A 17339-nucleotide genomic window follows, 5' to 3' on the forward strand; every position below is an offset into this window, starting at 1 on the left:
CCTCTCTACGCAGCCTAGCATCCTTCTGGCCACAGCCGTCGCCTTGTCGCATTGTTTCTTCTCCTTCAGATCCTCCGACACCAACACCCCCAGGAGAGAGGTATTAATCAGCAAATTAATCTTTTCCAGAGACGGGAAGGTGGGAAGACGGGAGGACATGAATTGAGGTTGAAGGGGGGCAGACTCAGGACTAATGTCAGGAAGTATTTTTTCACGGAGAGGGTGGTGGATATGTGGAATGCCCTCCCATGGGAGGTGGTGGAGATGAAAATGGTAATGGAATTCAAACGTGCGTGGGATAAACACAAAGGAATTCTGTTTAGAAGGAATGGATCCACAGAATCTTAGCGGAGATTGGGTGGCGACACCGGTAATTGGGAAGCAAAACCGGTGCTGGGCAGACTTCTAAGGTCTACACCCTGATCGTGACTGAATAGATAGGGATGGGCTGGAGTGTAAATTTTAAGGGGCTTCGACATTAGCTTCAGAACTTAGTACAACAAAAATACTGGGCAGACTTCTACAGTCTGTGCCCTGAGAAAGGCAAGGAAAATCAAACTCAGGTATACATATAAAGTATCACATACCATGTAAAATGAGTTTATCTTGTTGGACAGACTGGATGGACCGTACAGGTCTTTATCTGCCGTCATTTACTATGTTACTGGTCCCATCTTTCTCTGATTCTAGATCAAGAGTGGGTAATCTTGGTTCTTGAGGGCCGCAACCCAGTCGGGATTTCAGGATTCCCCTGATGAATATGCATGAGATCTATTTGCATAGAATGGAGGCAATGTGTGCAAATTAGTCTCATGCATATTCATTGCAGAAATCCTGAAAATCCAACTAGTGGTAAAGGCAGTTAGCTTAGCAGGGTTTTAAAAAGGTTTAGGTTTGGATGGCTTCCTAAAGGAAAAGTCCATAGACCATTATTAAAATGACTTGGGGAAAATCCATTGCTTATTTCTGGGCTAAGGCGGATAAAATGTATTCAACTTTTTGGGGGGGAATCTTGCCAGGTATTTGTGACCTGGATTGGCCACTGTTGGAAACAGGATGCTGGGCTTGTTGGACCTTTGGTCTGTCCCAGTATGGCAACACTTATGTAGGTTGCTCCCCTTGAGGACCAAGGCTGCCCACCCCTGTTCCGAACTTCCTCCCAGATCCATCTTTCTACAATTCTAGGTGGCCTCCTTTCATGTCATGTCTTTATGTGATTCTATGGTTTTAAATTAGGGAATTTTGAATTTATTATTTGGATACTTCATCTTTTCCCCTGAATTCCTCCTCCGTAGCTTTCAAAGGGTAGTCTGAGTGGGATAGGGAGATGGATATGGTAGTAGGAAGGGTAGACAGAGCTATTTTGGAGAAAGGAAACAAGACAAACTGCAGAATAAAAAGAGTCAGAGATGTTGTTGACCAAAGACACTCTACTCTGTTTTCAGGAATGGGTTCAGTATCTGATGAGTCTTGGTGAAAACTATGTCCCCAGCCAGGAATTTTAGAGGTAAGGGATGAGCAAGGTGTCCTGTTTGTCCTAATTAGATTGTAAGCTCTTTGTCGAGCAGGGACTGTCTCTTCATGTTCAAGTGTGCAGCACTGCGTACGTCTAGTAGCGCTATAGAAATTATTATTAGTAGTAGTGTCCAATTAATGTTCTACAGGCTGTTGGAAAGAGGATGGAGCATCCTTCCCTACTCCTTCATGGTTTGTCCCAGGTAAACATAGACTCCAGGCCCTTCATTTCCTTCATTTTCTCCTGGTATATCTGATCGAAGCGCTCGCTCTGAGCCTCGGTAAACTGGTTCTTCCAATCGCCAGAGATCCCTGGAGAAACAGATAAAACACCAGATCATTTTTCTTCAACCCATTTGACCACCATCCCAAACTGTACATGTATCTCTGCAGTGCCATTGCTCTCTCCCCTCTCCCCTTCCATGTCTTGTGTGGTCCACAGACCTGCTGCATTTTCTTTAGCCAAGATCTCACATTATGTGTGTATGGATACCTTGAGGATCCACTTAAAGCATCCTTATCTACCAGCAGGTCATCAGCCAAGCTGAAGATTGGAATGCATGGCACTTTAAGAACTTCCTGCTCCTAAAGCATGCTGGGATACGGAGTCCTGATCATCCCCTGCAGTCCACACGGGACTACAGGACACCAGAATGCTGCGGGATGGGGAAATATGCCTGCCTCCTTTCTCCCCACTTCTGCCCCGACCCAGTTCACGTGGCTTCGCTCACCTTTTCTTAAGAACGAGCCTTTCTCATGGTCCATAAAATCGGAGGGCACCAAGCTATAATTTGTCATTTTGTTGTCCTTCATGGTTTTGAAGGTCGCGTTCTCCACCACCGAGTCGATGGCTGCTTCATCCAGCTCCTTCCCCAAAAAGTTGCAGATTCTCACCACGCTGCCCCGAAGGTCCTGAGGAGAACAAAGCCGGAATCAGGGAAAGATCTGCCCCCATGGTTCCACCACCCCTCCCCACCCCTGACCCAGTGAGAGATAAAGAAGTCCTTCCAAAGACTTTCCGGATCACATCATACCTGTAAGAGCTCCTCGTAGGTCTGGAAAAGGATGTTCACCTGATCCTTCGTCCCCAGCCACGACTGGACATGATCAAACCAGGAGCCCAGGAGAACTTAGGAAGCAAAAAACAGAAGAGATTACTACTCATCCTCTGACCTTTACCTAACCACCCTATCAAGCAGCCAGCACATATCTATTATAACGCCTAGTCAATGTTGAACAGGCACCCACGTTAAAGCTAACCCCTTAAAAACGACTCTCTCTTTCCAACTAGAGTCTCTACCCCCTCCAGAGGCCTCCTTAGCTCTTGGGTACACTCAGGAATCACATTTCTTCTAGGACTTTCACTCAGGTGAGGTTTCTCTGTACATGAAAATCCAAAGTCCGTCTTGTTTCGCAACAGCAAAGCCGTTGATCAAAGTTGACCGGCAGTTGGATTATGAACAAGTCCAAGGGTATAGATTGCAATACATTCATGTCTACGTCCTTGGGCTGTTCCTGGCCTGCTTTGATTCTGTATTGCTTTGTTTCTTTATAGTGATAAGCCGGTTGATACTAGGGATGTGCATTTGTTTGACACGACATAGGAAATAACATTTCCAACTGTCATTTTTTTTTTCATCCAAAATGACAGGAAAATACCTGAAGTTTGTCGTAAATATTGTGTGCTCTTCTGAAAGAGTGTGTACTGCTGTCAGGATTGCTCCTGGAATTAAAAAATAAAAGTACAAAAAAACCTTGACCTAAATGAAAACTCCCAAAAACGAATGAAATGAAATTTTTGGGGTGCCCACTCCTAGTCCAATCCTGGGTTCTGAACAGCAAGCTTGGTTTGTCACAGGTGGCTGTACATGTGCAGAGGAGATAACGATATTGCTGAAGAGAGTAAGACTTTCTCCACAGAAAGTCGCCTGTCGCACGCTGTTGACCGAAGCAATGGAAACTCCAAGGTACCTTAAGAATCATCGCTCAGCTGCACAAAATCTACAGGCTTCACCCCAGTGAACAACCAGACGGCCCAGGGTACAAGTGGGAATGGACAGCCGGAAAATGTGTGTTTTGGGTCGTTTCCAGGAATGTTTGCTGTATTCGCTTTCATTCGGCCATTTTGTTTTCACAAAAGCAAAGTTGTTCAGCGTACGTAAGGATGCACCATCGGGAAAAGAATACACAACACTTTCGAAAGAGTTCACCGTCATTTGCAAATACACCGTGTTTCAAAACAAACTATACAAAGCTTGTTGTCTGCATAACTCTTCTGAAAACGATCAATTTCAAGAAAATTTGGGATATATCATCCTGAATAAACTTGCAATAACCATCACCTGACCGACGTCACCACCACCTAGCGATTCTCATCATATATACAGTAGATTTCGGCAGACAATGACCTGTACGTTCCATCCAGTCTGCCCAATATATGCAGACACCATTTTGCTTTAAATATAAAGAGTTACCATGGTTTTCTGTCAGGAGGATCTGATCCTTATTAAAAATTTGTATCTGGAGAAAGGTTATGGTTCTCACAGACTGGTGGAAGAGGATAAGAGTAGAATATGTTTTGAAGAAACTGTGAGAAATGGGCTCAACTGATCGCCAGTCAGGAAACGACAAGGCCCGATCCGTTCGCACTGAAGAAAACATCACAACAGTTGAGAACCAGGTGGTGAAGTGACGTCGTTTAGGTGAGGTGTCCGGCTTGCGTGTAGGCTCATTGCAAATTTATTTGGGATGATACGTCCCGAATGTTTTGATGGAGTGATGCAGAAAACAAGCTTTGTATAGTTTTTTTTTTTTTTTGAAACACGGTGTAGTTCATGAAAGACGTGGCATATGTCTGTGACATTTACTGAGTTGTTACTAACGATAGACCATCCCAACACAGGAGGACACTGACCGGGATACAAAGACTCTGATTCACCCCTTGACGAGATACTCTACCATCGCCTTCCAGAAATGATGAGAGAAACACGTCGAAGTCTTGTGGGTTCTCCAGGAAAAGCACCAGTTGGCAGTAGTGGTAGAGTGAAACACAGACGTCTTTAGGATTGCGCATGGTATAAATCACCTGTGTAGGGGACAGAAGGGAAGGAGCATCAGACAGAGCAAGAGCAATGTGAGAGACACAAGTATGAAGGGAGGGTGGGAAGGAGGGAAGACAGAGGACTGGGCATAGAAGGAAAGGAAAGAGGAAGGCACTTGATAATCCGCCTCTCGTGGTTACAATCAAAGCAGTTTACATATTATATACAGGTAATTATTTTGTACCTAGGGCAATGGAGACATACACTGACGAAAATGCACTTCTTATAACCACAGCAAAGATCAATGGTCCATTAACTACAAAACCCTGCCGTGAAGAGCAGCCATTTTGGGTTGCTTGGAAGGAGCTGGCCAGTCTTGATGGTGAGATCTCCTGAAGTGTACTTTTCAGAAGTAGTTTTAACCACAAGGTCTGGCTTCATGAGATCTCAGGTTGGGTCACTGTTTGGCTAGGAAAGTTTGCCAGATACAGGGAGCTACAGGAAGGGGTGTGACCCAGTAGAAGGCTCTGTCCCAGCACTTACCCAGTATCCCAGCATGGTGTCAGGGAATTCTCTCCCCTCTGAACCAGTACTGACCCAGTAGGGGACACTCTTGCCTCTGAACCAGTACCGACCCAATGTCCCTGCATGGTGTTATTATTATTTGTTGCATTTGTATCCCACATTTTCCCACCTTTTGGCAGGCTCAATGTGGCTTACATTATGCCGTAATGGCGATCGCCATTTCCGGAATGAGAAATACGAAGTGGTATTGCATTAAAGTTCATAAATGATAGAGTTAAGTTATACAGTAAGTTTAATCAGTTCACTTCCGGCGTGAGAAATAAGGTGGTAGTGCGTTAACATTCATTAGTGACAGAGTGACTGAAGCAGTCAGGTATAGAGAGTTCGGTTTTGTCTGGTTGTGGAAGAGTTTCGTTGTCTGGTATTTAGGATGGATCTTTGTGGTATGTCTTTTTGAACAGGTTGGTTTTTAGTAGTTTTCGGAAGATTGTTAGGTCGTGCATTGTTTTTATGACATTTGGTAGTGCGTTCCATATTTGTGTGCTTATGTAGGAGAAGCTGGATGCATATGTTGATTTATATTTAAGTCCTTTGCAACTGGGGTAGTGGAGATTCAAGAATGTGCGTGCTGACCTTTTTGTGTTCCTGGTTGGTAAGTATATGAGGTCTGACATATATGCTGGGGCCTTGCCGTGAATGATTTTATGGGCCAGGGTACAGATTTTGAATGCAATTCGTTCTTTTAGTGGGAGCCAGTGTAGTTTTTCTCTTAGGGGTTTGGCGCTTTTGTATTTCGCTTTTCCAAATATGAGTCTGGCTGCTGTGTTTTGGGCTGTTTGGAGTTTCTTAATGATTTGTTCTTTGCATCTGGCGTAAATGGCATTACAGTAATCTAGATGGCTTAGCACTATTGATTGTACCAGGCTGCGGAATATTTCCCTTGGGAAGAAAGGTTTTACTCTTTTGAGTTTCCACATTGAATGGAACATTTTCTTTGTTGTATTTTTCGTGTGGCTTTCTAGTGTGAGATTTCGGTCAATTGTAACTCTGAGAATTTTCAGAGACAGGAAGGGTGTAGTCTGGGGTGTTTATAGTGGTGGGTTTGTTCGTGTTGTTGTTGACACGTTGAAACCTTCTGCTCAGTGTGCTGCTGCAGCTAAGAAAGCAAATAGAATGTTAGGTATTATTAGGAAAGGAATGGAAAACAAAAATGAGGGTGTTATAATGCCTTTGTAATAGCTCCATGGTGCGACCGCACTTCAAATATTGTGTTCAATTCTGGTCGCTGCATCTCAAAAAAGATATAGTGGAATTAGAAAAGGTGCAGAGAAGGGCAACAAAAATGATAAAGGGGATGGGACGACTTCCCTATGAGGAAAGGCTAAAGCGGCTAGGGCTCTTCAGCTTGGAGAAAAGGCGGCTGAGGGGAGATATGATAGAGGTCTATAAAATAATGAGTGGAGTTGAACGGGTTGATGTGAAGCGTCTGTTCACGCTTTCCAAAAATACTAGGACTAGGGGGCATGTGATGAAGCTGCAATGTAGTAAATTTAAAACGAATCAGAGAAAATTTTTCTTCACTCAACATGTAATTAAACTCTGGAATTCGATGCCAGAGAATGTGGTAAAGGCGGTTAGCTTAGCGGAGTTTAAAAAAGGATTGGATGGCTTCCTAAAGGAAAAGTCCATAGACCGTTATTAAATGAACTTGGGGAAAATCCACTATTTCTGGATAAGCAGTATAAAATGTTTTGTACATTTTTGGGATCTTGCCAGGTATTTGTGACCTGGATTGGCCACTGTTGGAAACAGGATGCTGGGCTCGATGGACCTTTGGTCTTTCCCAGTACGGCAATACTTATGTATTTATATTGTGATGAGAGGATGAGACATTGTGTTTTTCTGCGTTGAGCTTTAGCTGGAATGGATCCGCCCATGAGTTCATTATTTGGAGGCTGTGTTTGATTTCATTTGTGATTTCTGTTAGATCATGTTTGAACAGGATGTAGATCGTGATATCGTCTGCATAGATGTAAGGATTGAGGCCTTGGTTGGATAGCGATTTGGCCAGTGGTGTCATCATTAGGTTGAAAAGGGTTGGTGAGAGTGGCGATCCCTGGGGTACTCCACATTCAGATTTCCATGGTGATGTTGTATTCGAATTAGATATCACTTGGTATGTTCTTGTGGTTAGGAAGCCATTGATCCATCTCAGTATGCTTCCTCCAATCCCGAAGTATTCAAGGATGTTCAATAGTATTTTATGGCTAACCATGTCAAATGCACTGGACATATCGAATTGTAGGAGAAGTACACTGTTGCCAGTTGCAATTGTTTGTTTGAATTTGGTTAGGAGAGTGATTAATACTGTTTTGGTGCTGTGGTTGGATCGAAATCCTGATTGTGATTCATGTGGTATTGAAAATTTAAGTAGTCGGTGAGTTGTTTGGTTACCATACTTTCCATTAGTTTTACTGCCAGAGGGTTGGATGCTACCGGGCGGTAGTTGGTTATGTCATTTGCTTTTTTCTTTAAATGTTTGGGTATTGGGGTGAGTAATATATTTCCTTTATCCTTAGGGAAGAGTCCATGTTGTAGCATGTAGTTTAGGTATGACGTGAGGTCTGTTATGAAGCATTGAGGGACGGATTTTATTAGGTTGTTAGGACATATGTCCAGTTTGCAGTGGGATTTGGCAAACCTGTTGAATGCTTGGTTGACGGTTTCGTCGGTCAGTAGATCGAAGTTTGTCCAGATTCGGTCTGCTGGGTATTCATCGGTGATTGGGTCCAGACAGTTAATGAATTTTTCGTGGTCGGTGGTATTAAGTGGTAACGTGGATCGTAGTTTTATAATTTTCTCATTGAAGTATTTACCCGGGCTGTCTGCTGATGGGGTGTCTGTGTTGGTTGTGGTAACCGGTGTGGTGTCAAGTAGCTTGTTCACGAGTTGGAAAAAAGTTTATGTGTGTCTTTGTAGTCTGGCTCTATTTTGGATTTGTAGTATGACCTTCTGGTTTGTCTTATTGTATATTTGTATTTTCTTTGCATTTGTTTCCATGCGTTGTGTATGTTCATCTTTCATTTTTTTTCCATGCTCGTTCAAGTCTCCTTACTTGTGTTTTTAATTTTTTCAGTTCTTCGTTTAACCATGGTATCAAGGTGTCTTTGTGAGGTTCTTATAGGACTCTCTCCCCTCTGAACCAGTACTGACCCAGTATCCCAGCATGGTGCTAGGGAAATTATTTCCTCAGAACTGACCCCTGCGGTTGGGTTGTTTATCAGTTAAACATAAAGACTCACTTTTGCTTTTGAGGTGAAGAAGGATTTCGGAAAGAGTTGTAACGGGAGGTGTGACGTGATGAGCCGAGGCGAGGTGAGCTTCGGCACGTACATTTGAGCGCTGACCTGCTCGATCCAGGGCACTCGCTCCCAGTTGGGTACGGAGCGGGACAGGGTCTGATCCCCATTGCTGTAAATGAGGGTCAAAAGCTCCTGCATCCACGTGGTTCCTAAAATCCAGAATACAACAAGGCTCGGTGAAATGAAAAGAGGGTGGAAGGGGGAAAAGCCACGAAGGGAAACAGGAAGGGAGGAGCTGGAGAAATTAAACATAGTGCAGGAGACTTAGAAAGAGAAATCATTCACCTCAACTTTAAAAGGAGGGATGACCAGGAAAGGGGGGAAGGGTTATGAGGTGCTGAGGGTCTTGTACCAGATTTCGGGTAAGTGATGCTATAGACGTCATCGTCACACACTTGGAACATGTTCCTGGCAAAGTCCAGACTTTCCTCATTGTGTGCAATGCAGGGGAAAGGGATTCCGTCGTATAGAAAGTACTGGTCAGATGTCTTCGCCATTGAAAGAGAGTGACAGGTGCTGGGAATGAAAGGTTTCCTGCACTAGCGTCCCTGCAAAGCACAAACAGAAAGATAAAGTATACCAGCAACATGCACTGTGGGGAGAAAAGTTAAGAACATTCCTACAGATATATCACTATAGTGTTTTCCACCCAGAGTGCAGGAAAGGTTGACCAAGGTGGAAAAACGCCGAATCCCAACAGTACATAAGTACATAAGTACATAAGTGTTGCCCAGCATCCTGTTTCCAATAGTGGCCAATCCAGGTCACAAGTACCTGACAAGATCCCAAAACAGTACAATACATTTTATGCTGCTTATCCTAGAAATAAGCAGTGGATTTTCCCCAAGTCCATATTAATAATGGTCTATGGACTTTCCTTTAGGAAGGCATCCAAACCTTTTATAAACCCCTCTAAGCTAACTGCTTTTATTACATCCTGTGGCAACGAATTCCAGAGTTTAATTACACGCTGAGTGAAGAAAAGTTTTCTTTGATTCGTTTTACATTTACTGCTTTGTAGCTTCATTGAGTGCCCCCTAATCCAAATATTTTTGGAAAGAGCAAACAAGCGATTCACATCTACCAGTTCCACTCCACTCATTATTTACACGAGAGTATAAGACAGTGGGAAGTTGACCATGAACTCAAGAGACAAGGACAGCGATGTGAAGCTTCTTAACACAAGTTTATGAGTTGGAAACTCGACACAGTACTGTGTTTCGGCCACAGGCCTGCTTCAGGAGCCTTCAAAAACTTGGTTCGGTGTACAAAACCTCTGATACACAACATGCTTGAGTTACAATGGAGTAAACTTAAAAAGGACCTTTGATAAAATGCTTACAGAGATCCGTGAAGTGCAGAGAAGGGCAACAAAAATGATAAAGGGGATGGGACGACTTCCCTATGAGGAAAAGCTGAAGAGTCTAGGGCTCTTCAGCTTTTAGAAAAGACAGCTGAGGGGAGATATGATAGAGGTCTATAAAATAATGAGTGGAGTGGAACGGGTAGATGTGAAGCATCTGTTTACGCTTTCCAAAAATACTAGGACTAGGGGGCATGTGATGAACCTACAAAGTAGTAAATTTAAAACTAATCTGAGAAGATTTTTCTTCACTCAACGTGTAATTAAACTCTGGAATTCATTGCCAGAGAATGTGGCAAAGGCAGTTAGCTTAGCGGGGTTTAAAAAGGGTTTGGATGGCTTCCTAAAGGAAAAGTCCATAGACCATTATTAAAATGGACTTGGGGAAATTCCACTGCTTATTTCTGGGATAAGCAGCATAAAATGTATTGAGGTTTTTTGGGGATCTTGCCAGGCATTTGTGACCTGGATTGGCCACTGTTGGAAACAGAATGCTGGGCTTGATGGACCTTTAGTCTGTCCCAGTATGACAACACTTATGTACTTATGTCATGTATAGGAGTGACAAAGTGTAACTCCCAGTGGCATAGCCACAGGTGGGCCTGAAAATTGTGACACTCTTGCTGTGGTTAGTGGGGATCCCCAAACCTTTGCCAGCTGAAGTTTTTCTGTCCTTGGGCAGTCCCCACTCTTCCAAATGTTGGCCAGCAGCACTTACTTTGAACTGAGGCTGAGACTGGCCCTTCTGCACATGCTCAGTTTTCGAACAAGCAAAAAGCACTGAGCATGCACGGCCTGCCAGTAGCAGCATCAATTTGAAGCAAGTGCTGCTGGCTGCCATTTGGAAGAGTGCTGGCTGCTTCAGGGTGAGGAGGAGGAAATCTTCAGTTGGCAGGGTTTGGGGATCCCCGCCAGCTCAAGTATTTAATATTTGGGGTTTGTGGGCAAGGAGGGGTGGAGAGAGGAGCAAACAGGGGGGGGGGATGAATTCCATGCCCACCCACCTTAGGCTCAGGCCCACCCACAGTTGGCCATCTGGCTACGCCCCTGGTAACTCCTATGCATCTGTCGAGTCTGTAGCTATTAAATTTATGTTAGGACGCTTCGCATCGCTGTCAACTTCCCATTGTCTTAGACTCTCACACCCAGATTGCAACACTTTATAATCTTCAGTGGATCTTGCCCCGATTTCATTTCCCTGTCAGAGACTCTGCAGTTTTCAAGCAGGTGGCTTGTGGGTCAACTGCTTGGAGTGAATGGGAAGAGGATCAGCTTCCCTTTCAGATGCAGTTTGGCAGGTACTGTATTCCCTGACAATCACAAGGAAACATTTTGAACAGAGACCCTTTTGTAGTAACCAGAGAAAGCTATCCCACAGCTCTGAAATGTGAAGGACACCTCCGGAGGGAGGGAGGGAGAGAAGCTGCCTTGCTCTTGTTTCTGACTGCTCTTAAATTAGGTCAGCAAATTTTAATAGCTGCCCCTAGTTAGAGCCCAAGGCCCCATGCTTAAAAGTCTCTTTTAAATATCGAGCACGTCTATATCTGCGGTTGACATTACTGATTTTGAATCAGCGTCCGTAAGGATAAGAGATGTGCAGGAATTCTGCAAGCAGCCTAGTGCATGCAAACAGTTTCGCGGAAAGCATCGATGCTCTACGCGTGCCCAGGAAAGGCTGAAGTGTCTAAGGCTCTTCAGCTTGGAGAAAAGACGGCTGAGGGGAGATATGATAGAGGTCTATAAAATAATGAGTGCAGTGGAATGGGTAGATGTGAATTACTTGTTTACTCTTTCCAAAAATACTAGGACTAGGGGAAACGCAATGAAGCCAAACAGTAGTAAATGTAAAACAAATCGGAGAAAAGATTTCTTCACTCAACGTGTAATTAAACTCTGGAATTCTTTGCCAGAGAATGTGGTAAAGGCAGTTAGCTTAGCAGAGTTTAAAAAAGGTTTGGACGGCTTCCTAAAGTAAAAGTCCATAGACCATTATTAAATTGGACGGGGAAAATCCACTATTTCTGGGATAAGCAGCATAAAATGTTTTGTACTTTTTGGGGCTCTTGCCAGGTATTTGTGACCTGGATTGGCCACTGTTGGAAAACAGGGCACTGGGCTTGATGGACCTTTGGTCTTTCCCAGTATGGCAATACTTATGTACTAGGAACAAAAAAAAGGCAACAAGCCACTTCATAGGTGTGCGTCCAGTGAGATCCTTTTTTTGTTTTCCATGACAACTTTTTAACACTACTGTTACGTGCGGGACACACACACATATAATATACGTTCATGGCATATTTCACACACGCGCAGATACTCTTAAAAAATAAAGCAGACCGCTCTACTGAAAAGTCACCCTCGTGCAATCACAGCTTCAGACCTGCCGGAAAACTTTGGTAGGCGCTTCTTTCTATGCATTGCACGGAAACGTTCTAATACATCTGCATAGGATCATCAGTAGTTGTTACCAAGAACAGTAAAAGCGACACAGAACACCTTTGTGCATTAGATGCTAAATAATGTGTGGGCTAGACTGGCTACAACCAGTGTAAATCAAAGCTTACAAGCACGGTAAGCTTTGAGTATGGGGGCCCAAGTTCTCTATGTGATATCTGTATCAGTATCCTGCAGTGTGGCAATGGAGCTGAAAGCACAGGCTGTGTTCTGCTGCTGGAGCTGTGGCCATTCCCCTAAGCGACAAGCCGGGAGGGGATGAATGGAATACTTTATGATTGTTAAATCTGGTTTGTGAGGCAAAGCTTCTGTCTGTCCCTCCCTCAGCACCCTGTCAGCAAACCAAAGGTCAACAACATTCCTCCTTCCTCAGTGCTCTGGTTATAAGGACTACTCCCTCCCTCCTTCTTTCTCCAGAGCACCTATTATAAGGAAAGGGATTTGGGATTTAGCTCACACCATTCTCAGTAGTAACTCAAGATGAGTCGCTCCCCTTCCCCCCAAAGTTCTCCCCTATTAGTAAGGGCACAACAGAATAAAGAATTAAGATCAAATCTGCCGATTGGTGGAAATTGACTTGCGCTTTATAAAATTTTGGGTGTTATACTGGATAATAAATTATCCATGGGGCGTCGAATAAATTCCACAGTAAGGAGTGCTTTTTGCATGATGAAAAAATTAAGAGTAATTCGTAAATATATCTAACAGTAGATCTGTTTCAATTAGTCGTGCAGACGTTAATTCTTAACAAACTTGACTATTGTAACATAATCTACTTGGGTTTACCAAAATATTTATTAAGAAACTTAAATTATATATAATGACTCTTGTGCATTATACAGTGGTGAGTTACATAAGTATATAAGTATTGCCACACTGGAAAAGACCAAAGGTCCATCAAGCCCAGCATCATGTTTCCAACAGTAGCCAATCCAGGTCACAAGTACCTGACAAGATCCCAAAAAAGTACTAAACATTTTATGTTGCTTATCCCAGAAATAAGCAGTGGATTTTCCCCAAGTCCATTTTAATAATGGTCTATGGAGTTTTGCTTTATGAAGCCGGCCAAACCTTTTTAAAACCCCGCTAAGCTAACCACTTTTACCACATACTCTGCAACGAATTCCAGAGTTTAATTACAGGTTGAGTGAAGAAATCTTTTCTCCGATTTGTGTTAAATTTATTACTTTGTAGCTTCATCGCATGCCCCGTAGTCCTAGTATTTTTGGAAAGAGTAAACAGACGCTTCACGTCTACCCGTTTCTCTCCACTCATTAGTGGAGTGGAATGGGTAGTTATTTATTCCAGAAATTGGCATTATCTGATCTCCTGAGTCCTAAAGGTATTGCCTCAAAGAAGCTTTTTAAAATTGTTTGCTTTTCAAGCTGCAAAATGTTGGAAATTCTTCCTTGATAATCTTAGAAATATTACTATTACGCTATTGTTTCAGATTTGTGCGCCAAAGAAATAATCTGATTATGTTTTATCATGAAGGAGAGCTCTGGAATGAGGAGGCATATGACAAAATTAAGAGGGAATAGGCTTAGGAGTAACCTAAGGAAGTATTATTTCACAGAAAGGGTGGTGGAGGCGTGGAATGGCCTCCCAGTAGAGGTGGTGGAGTCGAGGACTGTTCCAGAATTTAAAAAGGCATGGGATAAGCATGTGGGATCGCTTAGGAACAGGAAGAATTAGGGGTTACAGAGGATGGGCAGACTGGATGGGTCATATGGCCTTTATCTGCCGTCATGTTTCTATGTTTCCATTCTTATTAAGTGACTAGTAAAACAGGCCCGTTTCTCACACAAATGAAACGGGCGCTAGCAAGGTTTTCCTCGGAGTGTGTATGTTTGAGAGAGAGAGAGAAAGTGTGTGTGAGAGAGAGAATGAGTGAGAGAGAGAGACAGAGTGTGTGTTTGTGTCAGAGAGAGAGTGTGTGAGAGAGAGAGAGAAAGTGTGTGAGATGGAGTGTGTGTGTGTGTGTGTGAGTGAGAGAGAGAGAGAGAGAGAGAGAGAGTGTGTGTGAGAGACAGAGTGTATGTGTGTATGAGAGTGAGTTTGTGAGAGAGAGTGTATGTGAGAGACAGAGAGTGAGAGTGTGTGTGTGGGGCTCCGAGTTCCATGACCCCCTCCTTCCCTCCCTCCCCTCCGAGTTCCAGGCTCCCCTTCCGTCCGAGGTGCAGGCCCCCTCCCTCCCTCTCCTCTCCCTCTCTCTCCTCCCCTCCGAGTTCCATGCCACCCTTTCCTCAGAGTGTGTATGTTTGAGAGAGAGTGTGTGGGTGAGAGATGGAGTGTGTATGTGTGAGAATGAGTAAGAGTGAGAGTGTGGGTGTGTTTGTGTCAGAGACAGAGTGTGTGAGAGAGAGTGAATGTGTGTGTGTGTGAGTGTGTGAGAGACAGAGTGTGTGAGAGAGAGTGAATGTGTGTGTGTGAGAAAGTGAAGCCTTCAAGCCTTGAAGCATTCGTGCACTCTATAGAGGCTCCATCTCAATTGACGACATGTAGTTCCAGAATGTTGCAGGAATGCTTCAAGGCTTGAAGGCTTCACTTTCTCTGCTTCAGAACGTTGGAGGTGCGTTTTATTATATAGGATACTGCTTTAAGGGTTAAGTATTATCTTTCTATTTACATTATGCAACTTCCTGGAATATCGAGTGCACATATTTTCAAGGGCATTGCAAGGATACAAAATTGAAATAAAGAGGTGGCGAGTTATAGCATGTGAGAAGGTGAGCATGTGCTGACAGGCACATTTGGGGCCAAATATGAGAAAGTAACCAGACAAGGGGAAAAGAACAATTTTACCAAAAAAAGGAGGTTTTTGTTGGGGAATGTATGATCATGTGACAGAGGGAAAGTAAAAGGCTATAAAGAAACAGAGTGGAATTAGAAAAGGTACAGAAAAGGGCAACGAAAATGATAAAGGGGATGGGACGACTTCCCTATGAGGAAAGGCCGAAGCATCTAGGGCTCTTCAGCTTGGGGAAAAGACGGCTGAAGGGAGAAATAAGGAGTGGAGTGGAACGGGTAGATGTGAATTGCTTGTTTACTCTTTTCAAAAATATTAGGACTAGGGGGCACGCGATGAAACTAGAAAATAGTAAATTTAAAATGAATCGGAGAAAAATTTTCTTCACTCAACGTGTAATTAAATTCTGGAATTTGTTGCCAGAGAATGCAGTAGAAGTAGTTAGCTTAGCAGGGTTTTTAAAAAGGTTTGGCTAGCTTCCTAAAAGAAAAGTCCGTAAGTCATTATTAAAATGGACTTGGGGAAAATCCACTGCTTATTTATAGGATAAACAGCATAAAATGTATTGTACTGTTCTGGGATCTTGCCAGGTACTTGTGACCTGGATTGGCCACTGTTGGAAACAGGATGCTGGGCTTGATGGACCTTCGGTCTGTCCCAGTTATGGCAATACTTATGAATGTGCACACTGACTTGCTTCTTGCCCGTCATCTGCTTGCAACTTCCTCTCCCATGAAAAACGAGAACCTGTATTTCTGCTCTAAATATTTTGTTTGGAGAATTTACTGCTCGTCGTCCTGTGCTACAACCTACTGATTAATACATTTGGCTGTTACAATACATTTCTTGGTCTTTCTATTTTTACATTTATTACTACATTTTTTTCCTTCTAAAAGAGCGCTTAAAGGAATTAATCTTTTCATGTGATCAATAGTGAAGGTAAACTGGGGGGTGCAGCACTAGAAGGACTTCTGAATATTGCACCCTCCTGGTACGGTGAAGGGGGGGTGTAGCAAACTGTAACCGTAAAGATGCTTTCCTCCTCCTCCCCAGAATCCCTGTAATAAAGACGCTCCTCCTCTCCTCTTTTATAAGGACATTCCCCTCTCTCCCCCACTGTTCTATTCTTTTTCCCACCAAGCATCAGAACAACAAATATGACAGCCAAAAACCGCTCAAGAACCCAGAGAGGCATATTTTCAAAGCACTTTGGGAGGCTAAGTTCCATAGGTTTCTATGGAACTTTGGGAGGCTAAGTGCTTTGAAAATATGCCTCTCAGAATCAACTTTCCATTATCCGTCCCAGATAAAACTTACCAACTTCGGTGCTGCGGAAAAACTTCCTCGCCGACCTCCCTCGAACGGCCGAGCCTTGGCCACCACGTCCAGCCCTCAGCGATATCTCCCTTCTAATTCCAGTTATCACTTCATCGGTCCTTTAGTTTTATTTTTTTTATAAACGTTCCCTCGTTCCTCTTCTTCTGCTACATCAGGTGCTTTTTTGGTCTTGGCGATGAGTGGGGCGAAGCAGGAATTCCTGATTGCGAATTAAAATTCACCACTGCTCCGCCCTTCTGCTCCCCGTCCCTCCTCCGTGCTGTGCGTGCAACATTGCAGAGACTGAGAGCAAGAATTCTTTGCCAGTGCCACCCGCCCCTTCTGACAGCAACTAGTCAACGGGGCAAAAGTGGGCCTCAGCAGGGCCTGTGATCTCCTGTCCTGAAGGCCGGGGGTAATTCTGGAGATTATCAGTAGCCTCTAGGCTACCAGCCAGCATGTCTTCTATGGACCCCCCTCTCAGAGTTTGACTGAGGGGTCCAGCCTATACGAGACACTCAGTTTATTTATTAGGATTTATTTACTGCCTTTTTGAAGAAATTCACCCGAATAAACCAGACATAAATAATAAGACAATCTACAGCAGTAAAAATAGTCAAATAACAAGACCCGGCTCCTTACAATGTCAAGAATAGAATTAAAGCATCTTGATAGACAGCAGAGAGGGGTAAGTGGAAGTTGAGCAAATAGATAAGATAAGAGAGGAACACGATTTAGATTGAGAATGAGGGGACTGACTTAAATAAAGTTGCATGTGGAGTCAGAAAGGTGCTGAACTGTGGGACCTTCTTCCCATGAACCCCTGTAATTAGGACACCAGGCCTCTGAGAACCCCTGCTCTAAGGACACCCACCCCCTGATAATTTGTTTCATGGATATTTCCCTCTCAGGAACCCCTGTGGGACAGTGTTCCCATGAACCTCTGTAATGAGGACACCAGTCCTCTGAGAACCCCTGCTCTAAGGACACCCACCCCATGATGATGTTTGTTT

General features: G+C 43.7%; 1 protein-coding gene across 1 annotated transcript; it reads right to left on the bottom strand.

Moving 5' to 3' along the window:
* Positions 1 to 900: 900 nt before the first annotated feature.
* On the bottom strand, positions 901 to 16855 carry LOC115466520 (sulfotransferase family cytosolic 2B member 1-like). The gene is made up of 7 exons (XM_030197808.1): positions 16327 to 16855; positions 8796 to 8991; positions 8384 to 8592; positions 4474 to 4600; positions 2550 to 2644; positions 2247 to 2427; positions 901 to 1827 (listed from the first exon to the last, which is right to left on the bottom strand). The coding sequence occupies exons 2-7, from the start codon at positions 8938 to 8940 to the stop codon at positions 1703 to 1705; spliced, it is 882 nt and encodes a 293-aa protein (XP_030053668.1). The 5' UTR covers positions 8941 to 8991; positions 16327 to 16855; the 3' UTR covers positions 901 to 1702.
* Positions 16856 to 17339: the final 484 nt, after the last annotated feature.

Source organism: Microcaecilia unicolor, chromosome 3 (genome assembly GCF_901765095.1).
Source record: "Microcaecilia unicolor chromosome 3, aMicUni1.1, whole genome shotgun sequence".
NCBI lineage: Eukaryota > Metazoa > Chordata > Amphibia > Gymnophiona > Siphonopidae > Microcaecilia > Microcaecilia unicolor.

Coding starts and splice junctions, on each gene's coding strand:
- LOC115466520 (XM_030197808.1), bottom strand. CDS start 8,940: ATGGCGAAGACATCTGACCAGTACTTTCTATACGACGGAATCCCTTTC. Junction 4,601..8,383: donor TCTTCACCTCAAAAGCAAAA/GTGAGTCTTTAT, acceptor TCCCCTACACAG/GTGATTTATACCATGCGCAA. Junction 2,428..2,549: donor CCTACGAGGAGCTCTTACAG/GTATGATGTGAT, acceptor TGTTCTCCTCAG/GACCTTCGGGGCAGCGTGGT.